This window comes from Clupea harengus, chromosome 12 (assembly GCF_900700415.2).
Source record: "Clupea harengus chromosome 12, Ch_v2.0.2, whole genome shotgun sequence".
NCBI lineage: Eukaryota > Metazoa > Chordata > Actinopteri > Clupeiformes > Clupeidae > Clupea > Clupea harengus.
This window is the reverse complement of record NC_045163.1, coordinates 26,705,031-26,730,788: the sequence shown is the minus strand read 5'-3', so window position 1 is coordinate 26,730,788 and position 25,758 is coordinate 26,705,031. Positions and strand designations below refer to the sequence as shown.

The window sequence follows — 25,758 nt, the reverse complement described above, 5'->3', positions numbered from 1 at the left end:
AAGAACCTATTGACAATTCCAACAAGTAAACACCCAGTGTATGCTTCTAATTATACCAAACTTATAACGCATTTACATTGGCTTAAATAGGGGCATGCGCATTCTCTCCCAGTTGCCCTTGCGCGGACTGACCTACCACAGAGATTCTAAGAGCTGTATGTGACAACCAGTTTGACAAGTTTGACCCTTGACACGGTCTCCAAAGTTACATGTCTGTGCATGACAATATGCACCAAAACTCATTCACTTTCTGATAATTATTCATATTTCACAAGACTTCTTTGCAGTGCCCTCGTTGTTATTAACATAATCTGTCCATGCATCGAACGTCAAATAAACATACTCAGGCAGTTAGGGCTAGATTTGTGGTTGATTTAAGAAGTTGACCCTGAATTGTACACCACCCTGTCTCGTAAAACATATCTAAACCAACAGATGCTGCTAAAACCACTGGAGTTGGCTCACTTCTCTCATGACTCTACTTTTTCAGCGTTGTGAAAACTCCCTTTGGATGGACTCTCTGCCTGTCTCAGCCATATTGACCAGAAACGGTAACTGCGTTTATAAGAAACCTGCTGGTTTTCTCGCAGAACGAGGGAAATGGGCAAGAACTGGGGCAACCAGCGACACGCCACGCGTTTAGCCAGAACCAAGGCTGAGACACACGTACCGAGACTGACATTTCTCCCCACTCAGACGTGCGAATGGAGCGAGGTGATGCCTGTCTCTCTCGACTTCGCACTTCGACCAGAATGACTTCTTCGAGCCAAAGCTGTAACGTTTGTTGATCGCTCCGTAGCGCATGTTTCTTGCGCATCGAAGAGCTCAAGTTAAAGTCAAGGGACCTGCTTCTGGTTCTACGGGCAAATGGTAACATGGTAAGTACATTGCATTTATGAGTGGACACACGTTGAACAGTCAATACGATGGTTTTATTTAGTTGACCACAGGCTTGTAAAATTGCTTTAAAATCTTTTTTTCAGTGACAAAACACCCTTTTGCGCAGGTGCATCATGTCCTCAGATGCACTTGGCGTCCGGTCACTCAGTAGAACATGCTCTAGAGTTTAATGTGCTTAAAATAATGAGTCATATAATGTCGGCTAAGTTGTGCATGAACTGAGGAGTCAAATGATTACATAAGTTAAAGGGCAATCCGCTAACCTCAAATTACACTAAAGTCACTAGTCAGACATCCTAAATTATGCCAAGATGCCTAAAGGGATGTATGATTCATCTCGTATTATATCTGAGCTTGAATCATGAATTTATTTGTTTATGTGTTTTTTTTTGTTTATTGTAAATGACTGGCCTATTTCTGTTTTATTTATTAACAGATGACTATCTGTGAAATTACTATATGAAGAAGTTCTTTTTCCAGTGTATTTCACTGTGAGAAAACTTCATTCATGATCCTGTACAATCACACCCACTCCATTCTCAAATGTCCATGGAGTGCTGACAGCTTGAACTTGGTGACTTTCTCTGCAACACTCAATAAAGAGAGTTTTGTTTCAGGCAGACATTTCTCCGTGTTGTTTTGTCAGGACCATGAGCTGTAGGCTGGACTATGCAAACTCTTCCCACTGTTTTGCTTTATCGGCACTGTGAATGTTTGCTTTGGTGCCCATGCACAGCACCACCCAGCAGAAAGCTTTATCAGGATGGATGCCATCAGCATCCAGGAGATGTTGGTGCACGTTCAAGACAAGCTCCGTGCCTTTCATGTTATGATGACCGAATCTCAGACCAAATCTCAGAATCTTTCACATCCATAAGACCGGTTCCTTTTTCCTGGATGAACGACAACGATCCTTACATGGAATACATTTAAAGTGGTATGTTTAAGTGTATTTCTCCGTTGCCATTTGCAATGGAAAAAATGTACTTAGAAGAGCTTTTTGGTGAAAGTAGAGGGGTGGTCAGCCATTGCTGCTGCCCACAGCTGTGTTCCCCTGCTGCCCTGACGGCTGCCCAGCCCACAGCGCAGGGGCTGCCAGGACAATGCTTTCATTGCAAGAGAGAGCGTCAGCACAGCCCCCCTTTTTTTTATAGGTCCCAGTCACGGACTGGGGTGAGGTGACTGAGAAAAGTGCATAGAGCAGGGCTCACTGGGAGCCCCCCTCCCCGGTGATGTCATTTCCTCTGTGTTTGGTTTCAATAACTCCAAGCCAATTGGAATTGAAACTCAGACTCTTGGCCAAAGTGCTGTAAGCATTTAACGAATCAGAGCTGTTTACAGACAAACTGGAGTCGAGGAAACGTTGTGGAGGCCTGGATTTTTTTTTGTGTTCTGGACGGATGATGTGGGTCTGGGTGTACAGGTTTGTGGAGGAGGATTTCTTTTGTTCCTGGTTTGGGTGTCTGAGACAGTGTGAGGGTTGGACCTGCGGAGTAATGGTTGTGATTTTCAGCTTTGACAAGGAATGCATTTGTTCCATTAAAATATTCAAAAGGTAATTTGAAAATTTTACTAATTTTACTATAACATTTTGTCATCTTTTGAAAACAGAATACCCATGAATATGGTCATTGCTGAATGAATGCTGGAAAATGTAGGTAGGTCTATACAACTCCCCTGCTAGCACCTGTCATTTGGCCCAGCCTGACATGGGAGTGGCACGGTTGGTCTCTCAGTGCTCAAAGATGCATTGTTGTCTCAGAGAGCAAGTGTTAAAAACATCCATGGGCCAAATGACTGCAACCGGACGTCTCCAGTCATGGTCAGGCATCTGGTTTTTTACTTTTAATTAAGATTCAGCATTCGGATTAGTTCAGGGTGATCACACTGCACCTAATGCCAGATTACGCATCTGTAAGTAGCTGAAGCTCTTGTTTCCACCAACAGAGTTAAGTAGTTTTCTCCATTTGGGTCTCTCTGCAAAAGGCATCATGAGCGTCCCTTTTGCCCTGAACTGGAGCCCATGTTTCCCCGATGTGGTCTGTCGTTCGGATTTGAGGCACACTCATCTTTCATTGACAAACAAGGAGTCTTTTTTTTCCCATTTAGCTAGAGGGAATACTGGTATTCTGTCTCCTCTCTCTAGGACAGACTGTCCTCTGCCAAGCTATGTTGAACACTACTCTTTATTTTAGGCCCATGGTAATGAACCAAAACAGAAGTGGACACATAACTTATTACTTAGTCAGATAATGGCAACATTTCTCAAGGATTCCTCCTGAATGTGGAATTTGTCGTGACTTGCCTTGTGGGCTCTATAGGGCTTTTTCTATGTTTCATATGTTTTGGTTGAACATTTGAAATGGTGCAGCAGCTGTACTAGAATGGACATGTAGTAGATGTTGCACTTCCTGATATGGAGAACACTGAGTGGCAAAGTCCATCACAGAAAATATAGCTGATGCTGCTGTTTTTGTTGAATGCCATGCCTGTTCTAAACCGCTGAAACTAAGAAAAGGAAGTTGCTCACTGGTCTAACTGAGCAGAGTGTTCTGATTCATCATAACAGAGCATGCTGATGGGAGGGCATTGTCACAGTCATCCACATTAGCCTATAGGGCCTAGCTGTTCAGCTCAACAGACATGAGCAATGTCTTCATCTCCTTTGGAGACAGACATCATGTTGTATTGTAAGATTAGCCTAAGCAGGAGAAGAACTCATCAGCCATATGGGCTATTGTGTTGGGCCATTTTCAAACCTTAGCTTTAACCAAAGCCTATCTGGCTCATTTAAATGTTGACGTGGACTGCCTCTCAGGGGTGTGTGTCTGTGTGTCTGTGTGTCTGTTGGTGTGTGTGTGTGTGTGTGTGTGTGTGTGTGTGTGTGTGTGTGTGTGCAGACGTGCATCGCTGAGGCGTGCTGAGTGCTAAATAGATCATCTCTAATTTACAAGCTGTGCTCTCTTCCTTGTGTCTGTGTTTTCTCCGGGATTGACCCGTACGCCAAGCCCCTACATTTCACCTCATTAACCCTCATTTTTATCATCGCTGCTTCTAGTCGTGTTGCCCTGTAGGGTTAACAACCTACCCAGTGATGGCTTCCCTGGAAGCTCTACTTGCATAATTGCAGGTCTCCTCTACCAGTGTGGAGGAAATACTTGACAAATTTCCACGGTGGATGTTTTTCCCCTTCTGAAGCAGCGGTAGCAGCAGCAACAGCAGCAGCAGCAACAGCAGCAGCAGCACATCGGCTGTAAATACCCAAATGAGAGGGATAGCCGGGTCTGTGCAGCGTGGCTAAAAGCAGGCGCAAGGTTTGGCCTGTGTGGACTGGCCAAGAAGGCTGACTTCGTTTTGCTTTGTGGAGTCAAAGCTCACTTGTGATAAGTCTGTAAGAGGATTAGCTTTTGGAAGTTGTGTTGGACCGGAGCGTCAGGTAATTACCCCTGGAAAGAACCGCTGCTAGCAAAAGGTTGACTTTTGCTGGCAATCCGCAAACAAGGCATATCTTTATCAAGTTAAGTTCAATATAGTTAAAAGACAGACAACAACAGATAGACAGGAGGATTGAGGATTTGTCTCAAAGTAAGCAGCTGTGTTTGATTCAAATGAATGAAGTCATTATATTATCATGTCCTTACAGTTAAGGTAAGCAAGGAGCAGTTTAGACGGTGCAGGTTTTACGGAGCTGTTCTGTCCGTTTCAGCTTGTTCCCCGTTCATGGAACATGGAGCCGAACACTAACTACTGGCCTGTGGCAAAACCACCACAGACATCACCTCATCGTTCAATTACAGAGTAATGATGCTTGTTTTTCAGGTCTCTGGGGTCAGGCACGATACACGTGAGGTGTGGGCTCAGTCTTTTCACACAAGTTTCAGAGTATTAGAAAAAAAAAAAACCTTCTCACCAGCTAACTAGCCAGCTCTGGACGACAGATGAATAGTGTTAGTGGGCCTCAATGGTAACAGCATTTTCTTTCTGAAATAACCTGTTTAACCTCAATGAAAAGCCCGCAGGCTAACAGTGCACTGGTAATAGTGTAACACATTGAGCTGTAGATATGCAACCTCTGCGCTTCAGGCTTTCAGTTTCTGTTTGAGTGAAACCCAGAAGGTCTTCCCATGTCTGACGGGAGTTAATGTTATTCTACACTAAATCAATTCAATTGATTATTGGTGGGGAGTGGTGATCCACTCATGGCACTACTTTAACAGCATTCCCACACACTACCTTTCGCTTACACTGTGAGTGATTTATGAACGTGTGTTTCTTCTCTCTTTAGCCTTAGCTCAATGACTTGGCCTGTGTCTAATGCTTTGGTTGGGCACCAGTAATGTCCATGTAATCCAACGCCGGTAGGCCTGAAAGAATCAAGTCTTTTATAAGACCTTTTCATGACTAGTCCTGTTAAAGCCTTTCGATATGGCAGCTCTTAAAATGCTTACCTATTAACAAACTGCTGTAAACTTTTTCTTCAGTTCTTCATGCCTGTGGTTAAACGGCGAGCTTATTTTCCATCCCTGTATGATGGCCTCAAGCTCCAAAGTGCCCCCCCCCCCCCAATCTGTCTCCTAAAAGGCTGTAGACTGGTGTTGTGGGCTGTCGCGGCTGGACTCGAGGACCTGTTTGTGTTTTGTGTCAAAGCTGTGCTGAGGTCAGAGGTGTATTAGCAGGGAACGAGCGCTGCAGCTGTGTATGTTGAGACATCTGCATTTTTGTGTGTTTTTTTTTGTTCTTCTTTTTTTTATCTTCGCACTAGGTCTGGTCCTTCAGATGTTCCAAATTTCAATACAAGATGAATTTAGAGCCCAGTCAACCAACAACTCGGGCACAGATAGTTGTGAAGAAGATACATTGATTTTTTATTTTGTTTACTATGATTTTTTTTTTTCAATTTGAGGCCAAAACCATCCGAAAAATAGGTTAAAATGTCTGACATTGACAACTGTGTGTGCGTTCTTGGTATGGCTGTTTCTTGGAATTCACTACTTCTCCCTTTGCCTCAGTCAAGAGTGGATATGCTGACAGTGGCCCTCATGGTGCTTAGCCGGGCCTTCTCATGCATGGATGTTGGGTTTTCTGTGCTGTCGCAAGTTTTCCGACTGTACCTCAGCAATGAGAGAAAAGTCACAAGGCACCATTTAATCAAATTTAGATGTCCTCATAGTTCCTCAGCGAAGTTGCCTGGCCGCTAGTTATAATCATGTTACTGTAATCAGGCCTTGGAACCCCCCGATGCTCTCATGCCTGGGAAAAGGGGAAATGTTCTGTTTGACCAGTCACACTTTTCTTCCAGAGAAAGGAAGTGGCCACCTTAGTCCGTAATACTGTTCATTTGGGTCAATCCACCGCAGTGCAGCGCAGTAATACTGTTCATTTGGGTCAATCCACCGCAGTGCAGCGCAGTAATACTGTTCATTTCGGTCAATCCACCGCAGTGCAGCGCAGTAATACTGTTCATTTGGGTCAATCCACCGCAGTGCAGCGCAGTAATACTGTTCATTTGGGTCAATCCACCGCAGTGCAGCGCAGTAATACTGTTCATTTGGGTCAATCCACCGCAGTGCAGCGCAGTAATACTGTTCATTTGGTCTATCCACCGCAGTGCAGCGCTTCATGCTGCACAGTCACAGCCCTAGACAGGAGGGACACGGAGTCTCTTGACCTGACGTCTGGCTTCGCTGCAACCTTTAATGGAAATCCGGCTGGCCGCTCAGCTTCGTCCACCACACAGCTTAACTTCACTAATGGCCTGCTTCAGCACACAGCCTTAATGATCAGCCCAGAGTGCTGCTCAAACCCTTAAAGGCCGCCGACCCGACGGGCAGAGCTACGCTTCACAGCGGCCTTCCTCTTCTCCTTCCTCTTCTCCTTCCTCTTCTCCTTCCTCTTCTCCTCTGTTTCGGACTACAGGCCCTAGTTTGGCGGCAGAAACTAGGCAAAAATGGCATATTCCACCCGGGCGGGTTGTCCTAAACACCAGCGATAAATGGGAAAGTCTGCCAAGGCATGGATTTTGGGTGTGGTGACCTTTTCTTGTCTGTCAGGGAGCAATCACATAGCATCACTGCCCAGTGCTGATGTACCTACCTGGTAATAGATATAGATGGCAATAGATATGGATGGTAATAGATATAGGTGGCAATAGATGTACCTGGTAATAGATCTAGATGGTAATAGATATAGATGGCAATAGACCTACCAGGCAATAGATATAGATGGCAATAGATATAGATGGTAATAGATATAGATGGCAATAGACCTACCTGGTAATAGATATAGATGACAATAGATGTACCTACCTGGTAATAGATATAGATGGTAATAGATATAGGTGGCAATAGACCTACCAGGCAATAGATATGGATGGCAATAGATATGGATGGTAATAGATATAGGTGGCAATAGATGTACCTGGTAATAGATCTAGATGGTAATAGATATAGATGGCAATAGACCTACCAGGCAATAGATATAGATGGTAATAGATATAGGTGGCAATAGATATACCTGGTAATAGATATAGATGGCAATAGACCTACCTGGTAATAGATATAGATGGTAATAGATATAGATGGCAATAGACCTACCTGGTAATAGATATAGATGGCAATAGATGTACCTACCTGGTAATAGATATAGATGGTAATAGATATAGGTGGCAATAGATATACCTGGTAATAGATATAGATGGCAATAGACCTACCTGGTAATAGATATAGATGGTAATAGATATAGATGGCAATAGACCTACCTGGTAATAGATATAGATGGCAATAGATGTACCTACCTGGTAATAGATATAGATGGTAATATACCTACCTGGTAATAGATATAGATGGCAATAGATGTCTACACTAGGGATGGGCATTCGATTAAATTGTCTTAATCGATCGTCGGGAGAATTAACGATCGATTTTCGATTAATCATTAATATTTTTATATTAAAATTCACTATTTATAGGCTATATTAAAATGCAGTGAAAATAGAAAAAACACAGCGTGTTTCCTCATTGAGATCTTTATTACCAGATGAACAACTCTTGTGGCAGTTAAACTTACAAGATGGACAACTCTTGTGGCAGTTAAACGGGATCCGTTCAATGGTTACACTTGAAAATATGCGCTGCTGTACTCTTAAGCAGCGGAGCCGAAAGCTAGAAGCCGGTGCTCATAAACACAACTGACCTTCGTTTTTTTTTCCTCTCTAACTAATTAATCTCACATTTTGAAATTCATTCATCTAGATTCATCGTGATTAAAAGTTTGTTTTCTTCTAAAGACTAAATCTTATAAATTAACGAGTAATCACGCGTGTATTTTAGACACTGTTGTTTAATTGTATTTTTTTCGTGCTCTCTCGCCATCAGCCAAGGAATGTATGCGAGACACAATGGTGCCCCTCGACGGTAAATCGTAAGAATTGTCCCCTGAAGCAATTCGAATCACCTCAGTCAGCCCACCGTCTTCAACTATGTTGATGGGCCGACAGTCACCGGCAACCTAAACTGCTACAGCGTTGGTAACCTTTTCACGGACTGGTCTAGTTAATTTCCTAGAGAAGTCGTGGAGTGTGGGTTGGCGACCATCTAACCTGGGACTGCTTTCTGTCGGGTGCTTTGCATTAAGGTGATAACTTAAACACGAGCTGCTTCTGTGATAGCTACATTCAGCTTGACAAATGCTACATACAACTTTAGTTTTGTCGATTGTTCTGTCATTTTGCCTCTTAAACAGAAACTTTCCGCCCAACAATCCCTCAGCTCTCTCCATCTTCAACTACCGTCTCGGTCTCTTCTATCTAACTGACTGCAGACAAGGGGCGGTTTCGTGCCATGGGTCAATGCGCACCGGAAGTAAACAAAGTTGCGTTAACTGCGTTCAAATATTTGATTGCATTAATCTCCGCCACAATAATCTCATAGAATAACGCGTTAACTTTGACAGCCCTAAAATAAATAAATTACACGCACACTACGCAGGAGAACATGTTTTAATCGATGAAAAAATAATTTCATCGAGGAAATTCTTAATGATCAATTAATCGATCGTCGATGAATTATGCCCATCCCTAGTCTACACATTTCAGTACTAGCGAGGAAGCAGAAGCACACATGTGTTTTGGGTGTGTCTTGGATGTCTATCCTGGTAAGCTTTAAAAAAGAATACAATTATTTTTTTTAAAGACTCGAGTATCTGGGAAGAGGTAGCCTAATTTGTCGGACTTGAATTAAATACAGTCAACAGTAAACAAATGTCACCGTTATGTAACACTTTTGTAATAACATGTAATAACTTTTCTTGTTATTTCTATTCAGATATGGTAACCTACAGTGTTGGCCAAATGAATAGAGATTTCTGTTTGTCTGAACATTGCAAGAAATGTATCTGTTCTATGCCTGAACGAGTTAAATGCTTGAGTCCGTCCGGTCACAAAAAATTGGACGGTACTTGGACACCCCACACAGAGCCTTGCGTAGACCTCTGGTGACGAAATGTACGTCTCGCGGACCCTCGCGTTCTTGCAGAAAGTATATCACTAGCGTTAGTGACCCCACTTTGACCCCTCCATCTTAAGCGTCTTTTTTTGTGCAACAGCGTGGATGTGCTGATGTTTCCATCGCTCTCAATCTTGTTTTATTTGCTCCTTTGGTTGGTAAATTGGGTCTTTAGGCACCCATTCCAGGCAATCAATAGAACTAATAGAACAGGCAGCCGAAAAATAATTGGGTTTCAAACATGAGAAATCATTTGAACCATTTAAACCATTTTTCACATTGATTTCAGGGGTCCCGGTGGTACATCCCAGGTGAAAGAACCATCTGTATATGCCGTATGTGCTGTATAGTGGTTTTGAAAGTGGTATTGTCTCATCAGAACAATGAAATGGACATCTGCATGTTCACAATGGGTTACAGTGCAGCAACGCTTTGGTGGGACAGGGACAGTACAGAACAACATCTAACGAATCCTATTACCTCCGTTCCACTTCCAGTTCATATAGGCAGGCACTGCACATATTGGAAGCTGTCTGAAATTGAATGGACCTCTGCATGTTATAATGGGTTACAATGCAGCAAAGCTTTGGTCAAATGTTTACATCATTCACAACCCAGTACAGGGATAGTCAACATCTAATGAATCCTATTACCTATTCTGCATATTTTGCCATAGGGTCCGACCCATTCTTGTATCTGTTACCACACCACTCCTTTTGAACATGTTCTCCCTATGTGTATGTGATTTGTGTGTGTGTGTCTGTGACTATGAGTTGTATAAGCTACCGGATATCCTTAAATTTCCCTTGGGGATAAATAAAGTATCCCTCTACCTCAGTTCAGTTCATAAAGGCACTGCTCATATTGGAAGCTGTCTGATGGCAGATCGATGCTTCCCAGGGCTGACAGATTAATGTGGAGATGTTAGGGAAATATTAAAGTCCTCTAGAACTCTGATTTGTGACAGGAACCTCTCTTGCTGTAATGAGTCTCATCCACACCTCTTGTTAGTTTCCTCAAGCTGTAAGTATTTATGTCGTGATTAGTCTAAACACAATGCAGGACTTTTGGGTGGATTGTTGGTCTCCACTCGTGTGTGTGTGTGTGTGTGTGTGTGTGTGTGTGTGTGTGTGTGTGTGTGTGTGTGTGTGTGTGTGTGTGTGTGTGTGTGTGTGTGTGTGTGTGTGTGTGTGTGTGTGTGTGTGTGTGTGTGTGTGTGAGAGGAAGGGGAAGAGAGGCCTCCATTCCCCAGCCGAACATGAGCAGCCATGGCAACCACTTTCTCATGGAAGCCTGGTAGTCCCCTTAGCAATTTGGTTTTCCCAGTTCTGTTGTAACTTCACAGCTTGTTGCCCAAGATTTATGCTGCCAGGTTCGGGGGGTGGGGTGGGGGTGGGGGGGTTGTTGCTCATACAGAGTATTGTAGTTTTTCTTGCTTCCAGCATGTACACTTCTTAAATGAATATGTGTGAAATTCTGAAATTTCTGAAACATGTCTCAGCAACTGACACTTATTTATATACAAAAGAACTGAAACAGTTTTAATATTGGAGTTTTAGATACTTTTGGTACGGCCAAATTGTAATAGCCGTATGTGATCTATGTGTGACCTGGCGTTTCTGCGTGGGCTAGCTGTTTTAAATGACCCCTTGAGGCTTCAACCCTCACGCTGACGAGCTCAAACCCTCAGACATGTGGACGCAGTGTCTAGGGGTAACGAGAAGCATAGGCCTGCAGCAGACACTCATCTGAACTCAGACTCTCAGTGCTGTGAGCCACATCCGCAAAGCAAGTATTTGTTGTGGCAAGTATTGGTTGTGTTGTCCAACATGTAGCCTAGACGTCTACCCAACATCTTGTTGTTGTTTTTCTGTTTTTCTTTTTAGGCTGGAACATTTGTTTGGGTCAACAACTCCTCGCATGCTCAAAGTGTCGCCAAGGCCAAATACGAGTTTCTCTTCGGGAAGCCGGAGGAGTCGAGCTCTGCCACCAGCGGTAGGTTCCATTTTATACCATCAGAACGCCCGCGCTCATAACCCACTGACGCTTTGGAACTCAACTGGACGTTCTCGAGTCTAGAGCTTGATGTAGCAACAGTTGCTGTTGTCTTGTTCTTGACTGGTAACATTGTATTACGCGTAATGGAAAAGGAGATGTGATGGTGTTCAGACACTGTTGCAAAACAGCATGGCATAATATATGTTTTTTTTTTTAAAGTAGCGAGAGGTCATTCCTGTGTCCAGCAGCAGCACCTTCCACTCCCAGTAATGGATATTTCAGAATGATCCTCGCTGTAGCTGAGGGGAGCATCAGAAAGCCTTTCTTGTAGGTCATTCCTGTCATCAAGGAAGAATTGGATGGATAGGTCAGGCTGGGAGACATTTCAGTGGTCTTGTTAGCGCATAAATACATAAACATATCTCATGTCCTTATCTCATTTAGTGGTCAAAAAATGAACACGCATCATCCAGCTCCTCTCTCAGAGTTCACCCGGGTTCACCCCGGACCTTCCATCTGTATTTGGCATAGAGCAAAATGTGGTTGGGAAATGGAGTATCGGATTGATATCATTCTACTTTTGAGATCCTAATGTATGATTACTTAGTGCTATTTTTGAAGATCAATCCCCGTCCACAATTAGGTCAGACAGCTAGACCATTGATTGTTACATTTGTGCTGGAGCATGCCTTTGGCAGCTCACATTTCATATGGATGCAAGCAGAAAGAAGATCTTCTGAGTTCTCAGCTTTCCTTTGGGATGTAACGCTTGATCCCGCTGCAGATTATGTGGATCTTCACAAATGGTGCCTTCACCAAAAGTGCCCAGAGCATGCTAGCAAGGGTCAGAGGGAAATGTCAGATGTGACGACTTACAGGTGATCTTTTGTTTCTTTCACCTTTCCACAGCTAATGTGTGCTGCAGAGTGACTATTGTTTGGGCATTTTCATTTTAGTTTTGAATTTCTATTTAGTCTTTCAGTTTTTTTTTTTTTATTTCAGTTTAGTTTTAGTTCGTTTTACAAGCGCATAAGTAGTTTTATTTTTGGATTTTGAGGAATTGACTAGTTTTCGGTCCGTTTTTATTTAGTTATAGTGTTTAGTGTAGTTTCTCAGGTATTATGAAGAAAGCCTTGATTTTTGTAGAAGCTGAAAAAGGTAGGATGAAAGAATGCATGACATCAAATCAGATTTATTTCATTCATCCTTGATCCTTTTTATTAGGCCAGTGTATCTCAAGAAGTCAAACGGAACAGGACAAAGTTGTTCTTAGCAACCATAGCACACATCAAGGGGGAAAACAAAGCTGATTTGACCTAGAATTCTGTGTGGTACTATTCAATGTAGATTTTATTTAGTTTTTCTTGTTTTTTAAAACTGGCCATTTTATTTTTATTTCAGTTAATGAAATGATCTTTTCACCGTTAGTTTGGGGTGTAGTCTTCGTCTTTAGTCAGTTTTCGTTAACTTTAATAACCCTGGTTAGCAGGCTGTCAAGATTGTGTAAAAGAGTCTTTAATGAGGACACATCTTGCCAGATGGCCTTAGGCTTCGAATCTGACTTCCATGCCCTATTTCATTCTCCATCACTGGGTTGGACGAGTGCAGAGAAAGTGCCCTCATTTTCCTGTGAGCTTGAGCCTCGGTGGGAAAGATCCGTTTCTTCTTGGGCTGTCACTATGCAACCAGGCTCCTTCCTTCTCGTTTCCGCCTCTCCGGGAACTCAAAGGGCCGTTTGGAGCTTGTCCGTTTGGACGTGAGAAATGCACACAAAATGTGAAAGTTCTCTGTTCCCCTTTTGGAGCGGTCTTAAAAGAAAAGAATATGTAAAAGAAGGAAAGGGAGTTTATACACATGGCAAGAGAAAGGTGGAAATATGTCCTCATTCATCTGGGAAACTGCCTAAGACCAAGCCCAGGTCTAGGAAAAACTCTGTCAGTGATGTGCACTGAATACAGAACAGGCCGGATACCTAGGCTACAGGTTTCAAGCACCACAAAACACTACTAGTTTTGTCACAGTGTATCAGAAGTGTTTCATTCTTCTTCTTCTCGTCAAAAACCTTCATCTTTATCCCTTGGTCTCCGACACATGATGGACATTTGTACTCAAACATCAACTGTGGGTGCCGCTGCAGGAGGACGTGACCTCCCCGAGGCTTCTGAGGCTCCTCGGAGAGTGAGGGAATGAACTTTTACAGCCCCCAAAGACAGTCAGAATTATCACCGCATCAAAAGAGGGCTTTTGGGAGCAGCTTAAGAGGTCATCAGTGCCAAGGACTTACAAACATCCTCTTAGCACCGCAAGCTCCATTGTGAAGTAGTGACTTCAGTGCGATCACTCTCACTCTCACTGCGCAATCCTATAAGGCCATTAGTGCAGGTCGCAGTATATGGAGGTCCGTAGAGGAAATGTTTACTTAAGATGTGGTCAGAAATAGTCATCCATTCGCCATTAATACAACTGACAGTTACCACAGAGATGGATTTCCACTCCATTGTCGCGTCACCCAGATTACCATGCTGGGTTTAATCTTTTGTAATATGTAGGATCCATTTGTCATATTTTCACGTGCTTTTAAAGGGGAAACCACCAGAGGTAAGATAAGCTTTATGATGCCCGTGCAAGAGGAGTGTAGGAGAAAACCAACAAAAAGAACGCAAAAGCATAAGGCTAGGTTTCCTTTCATTTATTTTGAATAGACTGTAGTGCAAGTTACAGTTTCTTACACCCGGCATTGTATAGTCCCCCCGGGGGTAGTTGGTACAGCCTGTAGTGGATTAAACTGTAAACTGTAAAATGTAAACAGTGAACTTAGACCCTTGCATAGGTCACATTTGTATGTAGGGCTGATAAAAACAAAACTGAAAAGCATCTCAAATGCTATAAAAGTACAAAACTAATAGGATGATAAACAATAAAACATTAGGAGGAGTGTTTCAATGTTTTCGATACACAAATAATTTTAATCTCCAGCATGACACTTTCAAACGTTGTAGCACAACGGCCTGGATTATTTCATCCTTTGCTAAAGCAGTGCACAGTGCAACATGGAGAAATGAGTGTCGGGGGCGACAGTGGTACAGTGGTAGAAAAGTCGTGTAGTAATCAGAAGGTTGCTAGTTCGATTCCCTGTCGAAGAGTCCTTGAGCAAGACACTGAACCCCTAATTGCTCCTGATGTGCAGTGTGCCATCAGTGTAAATGTAAAATGTAAAATGTGTATACATTGTAAGTCGCACATATGTAAGTCGCTTTGGATAAAAGCGTCTGCTAAATGACTAAATGTAAAATGTAAATGAGTGATCTTGGTAGGAATGCATTGTTATGATATCATTGATTACTTAGTGCTATTTTTGAAGATCAATCCCCGTCCACAATTGGGTCAGACAGCTAGACCATTGATTGTTACATTTGTGCTGGAGCATGCCTTTGGCAGCTCACATTTCATATGGATGCAAGCAGAAAGAAAATCTTCTGAGGTTTTCTACCGAAGACAGAGAGAGTTCTCAGCTTTCCTTTGGGATGTAACGCTTGATCCCGCTGCAGATTATGTGGATCTTCACAAATGGTGCCTTCACCAAAAGTGCCCAGAGCATGCTAGCAAGAGTCAGAGGGAAATGTCAGATGTGACGACTTGCAGGTGATCTCTCCGGGTTTGTTTCTTTCACCTTTCCACAGCTAGTGTGTGTGCAGCAAGGTTATTATAGTTATGGGATTTTTCATTTTAGTTTTTAATTTCTATTTAGCCTTTCACTTTTAAAAGGCCTGGATCATTTAATTCTTTGGTAAAGCAGTGCACAGTCCAAAATGCCAAATGGACAAATGCGTGATCTCAGTAGGAATGTCAACATGTTCGCTCTGCCTTCGCTTTAGTACCTCCGCCGCAGTCAATTAGGCAGATTACTCTGTGAAAACCTGACATTGCTGCGGAACGCTTTGTAATATTGGCCTCCGTGCTGTTAAAGGTACAGTATGTAAGATTTAGTGGCATCTAGTGGTGAGGCTGTAGGTTGCAACCAACTGAATACCTCTCCCTTTCCAAGCATGTATGAGAAGCTACGCTGGCTGTCAGGTGCCATAAAAAAAAGCAAAAGGCCGTCTCTAGAGTTTAGGTTTGTCCGTTCTGGGCCTCTGTAGAACCATGGCGGCGCAACATGGCGGACACGTGGATGATGACCTGCTCCCTATATAGATATGAAGGGCTCACGCTAAAGAAAGCATGAATTGTAGTTATAGGTGATTCATTCACTAATTAAAACATAATCATGAATACTATAATCCATTTCTGCGAATAGATCACCCTAAATCCTACATACTGGTCCCTTCTCAGACAATTGGTATGCAAATATAGAAGGGTGACAACTAACACACTATGAGTTGCAAGTCCAAAGTTCAACTAACTGAAATGATTAGTTAACACTTGCAGCATATGTTGATATAAGGAGGCAGGCTTATCGTTTTGGGAGCATAAGTAGTCACTAGCCCTGCTTTTTAAAAGGAAAGCACTCCAACAGCCAGTTTTTTTTTTATTAGCCTATTATAATTTTTTTTAAATCTTAAAAGAGAACACGGCCCAGGCTTTGAACTAGTAATTCAAACTTTGCATTGTTAGTATCAAATGACATTTCACAAAATTGTGAACAGCTTTGTTCTTATATCTCAGGCCTGGTCTGTTGCCAGCGTATTGCACTCTGTGTGGTTACAGTAGCAAAAATCTCTGCAAGGTCTCTGTGCACGCTACCACTGCCAACATCCTGTTCAGCGAAGAATTCACTTTGTGACTTCAGGCTACTTAAGACAAATGGTTTAGACGAATTTAACCAGAACTATTATTCTCATAAATTGGTGTGACGCTACATTTAAAAGGATTTAAAAAAAAAAACCAATATATCCCACGTGAAACTGCCCATACACAGATTTTAAGAAGCACGTGATAGACCAGAAATGATTCTAGGTTGACTCACGCTCTCTGTACCACCATTGTTACATCAGTCAGAAAAGTCCCCAGTAGTTTGAAAGGTAGTTTCAGTGTCATCCGCCTCTTTGTCCTCAGACGCTGCCTGAAGCCATTATTAGGGCATACCGGTTGCATCAGTCACTGCCAAGACAAAGTGACAAAGTGGCAGGCTTTCATTCCAGCTCTTGTAAGTTCTCCAGGTGACCAGGACGGCTTTCTCGGCAGTCAGAACAAGTTTGGGGACTCGTGTCTGTGCCTCGCTCGCAGGCCACACGGGTGACTTCCTGGTTGGAGCGAGTCGAGCATTTCTTCAAAGAAAGAAGTCGCTCAGAGAAGTGGGGGGAGTGGAGTTAAAGTGCCCTTAAATGTATTAGTGCATGTGTTCAGTCTCTGTGCTGCAGTGACAACATCTGGAATTAGGGGCCTCAGATGGTGGACTGGAGGCAAGAGCCACTGTGTTGATTTGGTCTCATTCAGTTGGTTTAAGGTGCTTAAGGCACGCAAAGCATGTGCAGGTTGTGCTTTAATCTGGTGTTTGCTATTGGCTGCTTGGGCATCACATAATAGTTTGCCTTTTAAGTCTCTGTGCACCCAGAGCAGTTTCTGAGAGATGAGTTCAAACATACTTCTCCAAGGTGTCAGTGTCCTTTGCAAGGGAAACATGTTGAAATACTGCCACCTTGTGAGGCTTATCCTTCTGGTTTTTTCCCCCAACTTAAAGCAACTCTGTTTGATTAATTTGCTGTTCTCATGGCCTCAGTACTAAAAGCTGAGGCGGTGTTCACCTCAAAGCCCATACAAAGATGAAAAATGAGCCCCTTGTAGAAATCCATTAAACTCCCGTTAGACTGCGTGTGAAGTGCAGTTATCGACTGAATGTGATGAATAAAAACCTCGGCCCTTCTTGGCAGAGCACCACCCTCTTTCCTCTTTTCCATCGCAGCGAGTTTCTTTGGAGCCGAGCCCCGTTGGCAGTGGCCGCGGCAGCGGTGGCGACGGTGGGTGTGTTTGCTCTGTGTTTCCGTCCGCGTCTGACAGCCAAGGGAAAGACGTGGGCCAGTGCCACCCACGGCCCTGGTGTGTGTTGGAGTCCGCCCAGCGCTTCCTCCGTCCGCCGTCTTCACGGGGTGGACACAGTGGGGCAGTGTTCCCGAGCCACACTGGCACTATTCAGCCTCCGCCGCCCCTACAACCGTCCCTGAAAACACAACCAGACAAATAATGATGTAGTGAGAAAGAAAAGTAGGCCAATTAGTAAGTTATGCCCAAGGATTTGTTGTTATTTGAGGTTTTACATAGATTGAGTTTCAAATGATATCTGGCGATCTACGGTATGATAACGTGTGAGAGAGGGCAGTGTTGAATGACAGATGCATGACTTGTGCAGATAGATATGTTGGTGTGTTATCAGGTCATTCATTTGGATGTTTCTGCTTCTAGTGTCATCGACTGGAACTGAAACTCTGCCGGATAAGGAGAGCAGTGAGAGTTTGGACGCAGAGCTTTGCCTGCAGGATGACAGCGAGCTGGACGAGACCTCGCTCTTCCAGGAGATCGACCGCGAGCTGGCCAGCCTGCTGAGCGGCCTCAAGGCCAGGTGTCGGGATGCAGGCCTGGACCCACAGGACGACCTGGACGACCTGGACGACATCTCACCACAGGCCAGCATCGGCGGCCCCCCTTCCTCTTCCTCTTCCTCGGCCATGATCCCCTGCAACGGCGCCAGCGACGGGCGGACGGCCTCCGTGGCCACCCCCCCCGCCGCCGCCACCCAGAACGGCTGCTCTGAGGCCGGCCTGGTGGCAGACGAGAACGGCGGCGAGCCCGGGCGCTCGCTCCTGCAGCCGTCGGACAGCTTCATCCTGGACACGTGGGCGGACGCGCTGGGGCAGGACTCGCTCTCGCTCGGCTCCGTCACGGAGGAACTGCAGGCGCTGAGCGCCGGGCTGCTGGCGCTCGACGGCAGGAATGCCAGCGTCGCCGGCCAAGACAAACCGCAGCCAGCCGGCACATCTGGAGACGAGTCTTCTGCGGTGGCCGAGGGGGGACGTCCCTCCCGTACCGAGACCCAGAACCAGACAGAGGCTGGTATGGAGGCCCTCGGCGGAGACGGCGGGGGGCTGCTGGAGGAGTCCAGCAAGATCCTGGCCGAGTTCCCGGTGATCTTCACCGCCTTTCTGGACGGGGGCCAATCGCGGGACAAGCCCCCGAAGAAGCTGCGCTTTGTGGAGAGCAGAGAGGACGGCGCGCAGGGCTCCGGCAGCGGAGCTGTGAACGGGACCGGGGGAGCAGAGGGGACGCACCGAGAGGTGCAGCCGCAGAACCCCCGCGACACCAGCCCGTCCCTGGGGGCCTCGGGGGCCATGGAGAGGCCCCTGGTGGAGGCGCTGGAGGACGAGGTGTTCAGGGCCGTCCCCGAGGTGTGTGTGCTGAGCCCGGAGAGTGAAGCAGCGTCTGAACACAGCTCAAGGTAAACCACTAAAGCCTCTAATGTTACGGGAACAAATAAGAAACAGAGCTCTTAAAGTCTGCAAATAAACTCAGTCCTAGTGTGAGTAGTGCTACATGCTGCGGCGTGTGTTTCATGCTGTACTGTATGCTGTGGTGTGTGTGTGTGTTACATGCTGTGCTGCATGCTGTGGTGTGTGTGTGTTACATGCTGTACTGCATGCTGCAGGGTGTGTTACATGCTGTACTGTATGCTGTGGTGTGTGTGTGTTTCATGCTGTACTGTATGCTGTGGTGTGTGTGTGTTTCATGCTGTACTGTATGCTGTGGTGTGTGTGTGTGTTACATGCTGTACTGTATGCTGTGGTGTGTGTGTGTTACATGCTGTACTGTATGCTGTGGTGTGTGTGTGTTTCATGCTGTACTGTATGCTGTGGTGTGTGTGTGTGTTACATGCTGTACTGTATGCTGCAGGGTGTGTGTGTGTTTCATGCTGTACTGTATGCTGTGGTGTGTGTGTGTGTTTCATGCTGTACTGTATGCTGTGGTGTGTGTGTGTGTTACATGCTGTACTGTATGCTGTGGTGTGTGTGTGTGTGTTTCATGCGGTGATGTGTGCGCTGATGCCCAGTTCCTGCAAAGTGGTTCCTATCTTTGGGTCTGTTCTCTGCAGTGCTAGGCACCAGTCCAATGGTTACCATAAACACAGACCTAGATGGAAACCAATCAGTGAAACCAAGATACAATAGCGGAAATCTGTTTGTTTAGCTGTTTGACTCTTACCACCAGGAAGTGGAGGGGTGTAAGGCCACGGGGGTTAATAGTGGAATCATGTGCCTATAACTTCCTCACTTCCTTACTGTGGCCAACCGCAGATGCGGCTCAAAAGCCTCCGTCGCTTTAAACCTTTGATGCGTTACGCTGTCAAGCATGAGCCTCAAGTCGCTTTAAACCTTTGATGCGTTACGCTGTAAAGCAGGACAAAATAGGCGAGCGTTAGAAAATCTGAGTCTGTCTACCCTGCTGTTGGTTTCTGGGACTTTTTGTGTTTTTTTTAATTTTTTTTACGAAAATGGTAATGGTTGTATAATTAAGAAATAAGGTCATTTTTGTGAAATGCAAAACACACTTCTTAAGCTACCAGAGGGCTAAACCACGCACAGATGATGAGCTATTATTTGTTTTGCTAATCGGTATGTTTGTAACGGCCCTCAGCTCTCATTTCAGCAGGCCTTACCCCCAGCCTCAAACACACATACAGCACACACACACACATACAGCACCCACACACACCATACAAAACTTTACTCAAACACACATACAGCACCCACACGCCACACAAAACTTTACTCAGACACACATACAGCACCCACACGCCACACAAAACTTTACTCAAACACACATACAGCACCCACACACACCATACACAACTTTACTCAAACACACATACAGCACCCACACACACCATACAAAACTTTACTCAAACACACATACAGAACCCACCCACACACATACAGCACCCACACACACCATACAAAACTTTACTCAAACACACATACAGAACCCACCCACACACATACAGCACCCACACACATAGAGCACCCACACACCATACAAAACTTTATTTGATTAAATTTGTGGATCTTCTCTGCAAGCCTTTCATAGATACTGTCCCTGAACCTATTGTAGGAATTCTGCACCACACTGACAGTGAAGCGTATAGTTCTGATGGCTCAAACTGCAGGTTCTCCAGGTTCCCTTCTCCTTAACCCCACACTCTCCTCGCTGTCCACAGGAGCGCTGAGGAGGCCAAGTCCTCGGAGGCCGAGGCCAAGAGGTCGCAGACGAGCGAAGAGGCCACCGACGTGTTCAGCTCGCAGTTCGAGAGCATCGTGGAGTCGGACCGCCTGCGCAGCACGTTCTACAGCAGCTTGGACTCGCTGGACGCCCTCTCCTCGGCCGACGACGAGCCCGAGCCCGACCCCGAGCCCTCCTTCACCTTTGACCTGCCGCTGACCCCCATGATCCAGCAGCGGCTCAAGGAGAGCTCAAGCCACTTCCTGGACGGCGCGGCCGAGTTCGGGCGCCAGGAGGTGCTCAGCGTCACGGCGACCGGCAGAAGCGGCAGGGGCGCCCTGGAGATGACCACGTCCTTTGTGGACGTGATGGACAGCAGGGACCCGGGCTCCGTTTCCGTTTCCACGGAGACGGAGACCACGTCAAGCAGACATTCCAGTGACGGACACTCCAGCGGACACTCTGCCGGGCCGGTGTCAAACGGAGTGGGGGACAGTGCGGGCCAAGACTCTAAAGACTGGCTGCAGGGCTGCCTGAGGTAGGACAGCGGGGGTTTGGGTCTATTTTCCAGTGGAGTTGGTGGACGATGGATGTGTGCCTTAAAGGGATAGCTCACTCATTCTGCTCCCTCAGTTAGCCAAGCTAACACTTTAATTGGGCTTGATTTCCTTTTCTCTAACATTTTATGTTTAACATACAACAAATGACAAATTAAATACAAATGAGACAATGTTATGCTAACAGAATAGCAGTTAGCTATCCCTTTAACATTAAAGAGCTGATAGAGCACTGGTCATATTTATCAGTTAAGGGAATCCCAATCATCCTGTTATTGTAGGGTGTTTAATGCTGAAGTTATCTTGATATGTTTTGTTGTATGTTGCCCCCTGCTGGAGGGAAGGAGGTGCTGCACTTGTGATGTGAGCAAGCAGAGTGTTCACGGTTGCCTTGACTCATCTCTCCGTGAATGAGTGCGTGGAGTTCACTGTATTCTCATAATTTGAATGGGAAGGTAGAAGGAAGTCGTACGTACAGGAAATGGTAAAAGAATGTTGAATGTAGAATGGTTGATTAGTTAGTCATGTTATAAAAAGACAGTCTTGCTTTACAGGCTGTTGCCACACTAATAATGTTTTTTAAGACTGCGGATTTAGCTTGTGTCACAGAACTCTGATGACAGTGTAGGCTGCTTCAGTAGACCAGACCCACTGTCAGCTTAGACATCTGTTACATGCATTCACATGACTCCTGCAGTATGAACTCTGCAGATTTTTGGAGATTATAATAGTAGCTTTATAATAGTAGCCTCTAACTACAGTACCTTACGGTCCATATTTTGTGTACCTCAGTTCTATGTATTTCTTATGTCGGTCACTAATGATACACAGCTTGAAAGCACTCAGAAGCATTAAAAGTAGCTTTCTGAGGCCTGAAGTAGCCTAGTATTTTATTTTTAACAAAATTACTAATTCACAAGGGTATATTTTGTGAAATTGTTTCATGCATTTGAAGTAGCCATATACATTGCACTGAATTCACTTTCTCGTTACAAAAGTACTGTTTGACTCATATATTCATATATATTTCTCACGGGTCAATCCATCTCAAATTAGACTAAGTTAAAGTATTCATGTCATGAAGGGACCTTCTAGCATCAGGATTGGAGCTCTTGATTTTAAAACTAAAAGCAGTCATTTGAAGTGTGGTGTTGGAAAATCCAAGGGTGTTATGGCGACCTCTACAGTCCAAAACATGTTACACATCTTCAGCAAGATGCTTAATTACAGCTCATAAAAATTACATGAGGTTTGACATATTTTATAAAGGGTTTGATTTATGTTAGCTTTGCTTTGCAATATCACATTCCATTTAAGTCCTTACTCATTAAAGAGCGCTTAATTCAGCAACCATTTTAGCATATTTGTGGTTTTTGGCATGACTTGTGAAAACATTGTCAGATTCATCCCTGATTCATCTCTAACGAGCCCACGTGTGGAAGACATACTCTAGCCCACTGGATGTTTTGAAAAAGACAGTTAGTCTCTTGCTGGTACCCAGTGTTTCTGACTGCAGATGGAATGGGCTCATCCTAAATGTTTGTCAACGTTTATCACACTATCAACACCTTTTGTACACATTCATCCGATCATAACAAAGCAACATTGTAATTGCCTTCTAAGTATATATATATATATGCATATAAATATGCAGCCCTAAAGTATAAAGGTCTGCCTATACTCTATAACTATAATCCCACACATATAAACCCGGAGCGGCAGTGGATGTTCACTCTAATGGTGTCTCCAATAAAGTGTTCAGTGCCGTGGCTATCAGGGCTCATGGTCATGGCTGCCATGTTTAGTTTCGTGCTATGTCACTTCCTCCCGTGGCTGCCATGTTTAGTTTCGTGCTATGTCACTTCCTCCCGTGGCTGCCATGTTTAGTTTCGTGCTATGTCACTTCCTCCCGTGGCTGCCATGTTTAGTTTCGTGCTATGTCACTTCCTCCCGTGGCTGCCATGTTTAGTTCCGTGCTATGTCACTTCCTCCTGTGGCTGCCATGTTTAGTTTCGTGCTATGTCACTTCCTCCCGTGGCTGCCATGTTTAGTTTCGTGCTATGTCACTTCCTCCCGTGGTAAATAATGGATGTTGGGACCTGACCTGCAAGCCGAAGCGAGGCAGACGCAGAACCTGGGGTGGGCGATCATGCCACACTCTCTGCTTGCATCCTGCTATCGTTCACATGTTAGGGACTTTTTACACAAGGAGAAAGATGAATAGGATCGTTAACATCTGCGTTTAATTAAGTTAAAACGTGTGAGAACTGGTCTCAGAGAAGCCATATAAAAGCTTTGAAATTGTATCATTCAGCGCGAGGGAAGCATTAATGAATCGAGCTATAGACTACTTCAGACCCGAATAAACCTAAAATGTATCAAACTATTTTTCAGCTGAGCTTCACATCTTCTGGTTGTGAAATGTAGACACATTTACAGTCTGAATGTACACATTCACATGCAGACACATTCACATACAGACACATTCACATACAGACACATTCACATGCAGACACATTCACATGCAGACACATTCACATGTAGACACATTCACATACAGACACATTCACATGCAGACACATTCACATGCAGACACATTCACATACAGACACATTCACATACAGACACATTCACATGCAGACACATTCACATGCAGACACATTCACATGCAGACACATTCACATGCAGACACATTCACATACAGACACATTCACATACAGACACATTCACATGTAGACACATTCATATACAGACACATTCACATGTAGACACATGCACAGTCTGAATGTACACATTCACATACAGACACATTCACATACAGACACATTCACATACAGACACATTCACATGGAGACACATGCACAGTCTGAATGTACACATTCACATACAGACACATTCACATATACAGACACATTCACAGTCTGAGCCTGAATGGAGAAACGGACTGGGTGGGTAGATGGGCAATGCAGCTCGTGAGATGTTTGCCTTGCAGAAGTTTGTAAGACTGCAGGAAATTCGTGAGCATATTATGGCCTGCTGAGGTTGGGGTCGTAGACGGTACAGGCTCCTCGCTGGGAGCACAAAGCCCTCTTTCTTACCAGGGGTGCAGCCCCAAAACCCCCTAACCAGAGGTGCAGCCCCAAGCCCCCTAAATACTCTCTTTCTTACCAGGGGTGCAGCCCCTAACCCCCTAAAGACTCTCTTTCTTACCAGGGGTGCAGCCCCAAGTCCCCTAAATACTCTCAGACGTCGGTCTTGGGGTTCCTTCACCTCTCTGTGTGTGCGTGCTCATAAACACTGTGTGAGGTGAGGTACATTAGAAGCTGCGAAAAATGATTTAGGTGTGTTAAATGAGAAAAAATGATTTAGGTGTGTTAAATGAGAAAAAATGATTTAGGTGTGTTAAATGAGAAAAATGATTTAGGTGTGTCAAAAATGTTTTATTTGTGAAGTAGCCCAGCTACAGTCAATCATCCGCCCTCTCTCGTTTGGCCTGATCCGATGAAATGTAGTTTTAGGGTTGAGAACCGATAACCTTTCCTGATCTGATGAAATGTAGTTTTAGGTTGAGAACCAATAACCTTTTCTGATCTGATGAAATGTAGTTTTAGGTTGAGAACCGATAACCTTTTCTGATCTGATGAAATGTAGTTTTAGGTTGAGGACCGATAACCTTTTCTGATCTGATGAAATGTAGTTTTAGGTTGAGAACCGATAACCTTTTCTGATCCGATGAAATGTAGTTTTAGGTTAATAACCGATAACCTTTCCTGGCAGTTGTTTGTCATGTGCTGAGCCTAATTTATATTTATATTTATTTATTTTATATTTATACAATTTTCCAAGCTGTTTTGAATTTTAGAAAAAAAGAATCATCTTTAACCACATAAAGAGACTGCATGACTATCAAAAGCACAGTTTCCATTGATTTGTACAAATATGTTAGTAGTATCACCACAGTGTGTGTGTATCCACAATAGCAGGGTTCACTGGAACTATTTAGAAAAACTACAATGCTTATATTTTGCTATTATATAAATATATATATTTACTGGTTTGGTTGGTCAGACAATCACTATTTATTCTACTGAGGGTCACATGACTCACGCCTCTCGACAGGGTGCAAGTGCAGAAAAAAAACACACCTCCATTTGAACTGGTACTCTGCTCAAAAGTACAATCATTACAGTTTCCATAGTCACTCCAAGACCAACAAAAGAAGTTAAACATGGATGAACATGGATTTTCTGTAAAGTTTTGCTCAGTTTCATTAGCCTAGTATAAGCTTGATTTTATGCTCGACCTGAAAACTTTTCCACTATTGCATTTGAAGTGGAAGCATACCTACCTACCTCTGTCAGGATCAATGAAAAACACATCCCATAATATCCCATTGATGTGCAAGGGTTTCACGGCCGTGGAGTAAGCCTGGTGCTCTGATGCCTTTGACAGGTCCCATCAGAGGATATTTACCGCCGGGTTATTTATAGCCCCGCTAAACCTCCCAGTCGTGCTGCCGCAAACCATCACATGACTCCCCTTATGTCTTAGACATGTGAAACACACACACACACACACACACACACACACACACACAC

At 44.4% G+C, this 25,758-nt stretch overlaps 1 protein-coding gene across 1 annotated transcript; it reads left to right on the top strand.

Annotated features, from left to right (window-relative positions):
• The first annotated feature begins 524 nt into the window (after positions 1 to 524).
• LOC116222919 (PH and SEC7 domain-containing protein 3-like) lies at positions 525 to 22,510 on the top strand. Its single transcript, XM_031578163.2, has 4 exons — positions 525 to 878; positions 11,288 to 11,396; positions 17,799 to 18,828; positions 20,602 to 22,510. Exons 1-4 carry the CDS (start codon positions 876 to 878, stop codon positions 21,143 to 21,145), a joined length of 1,686 nt encoding a protein of 561 aa, XP_031434023.1. The 5' UTR covers positions 525 to 875; the 3' UTR covers positions 21,146 to 22,510.
• The last annotated feature ends 3,248 nt before the right edge of the window (positions 22,511 to 25,758 follow it).

What these genes read in the sequence shown, in the direction of transcription:
- LOC116222919 (XM_031578163.2), top strand. An exon ending in GTCGAGCTCTGCCACCAGCG is followed by an intron (nt 11,397 to 17,798) that starts GTAGGTTCCATT and finishes TTCTGCTTCTAG; the next exon opens with TGTCATCGACTGGAACTGAA. An exon ending in GCGTCTGAACACAGCTCAAG is followed by an intron (nt 18,829 to 20,601) that starts GTAAACCACTAA and finishes CGCTGTCCACAG; the next exon opens with GAGCGCTGAGGAGGCCAAGT.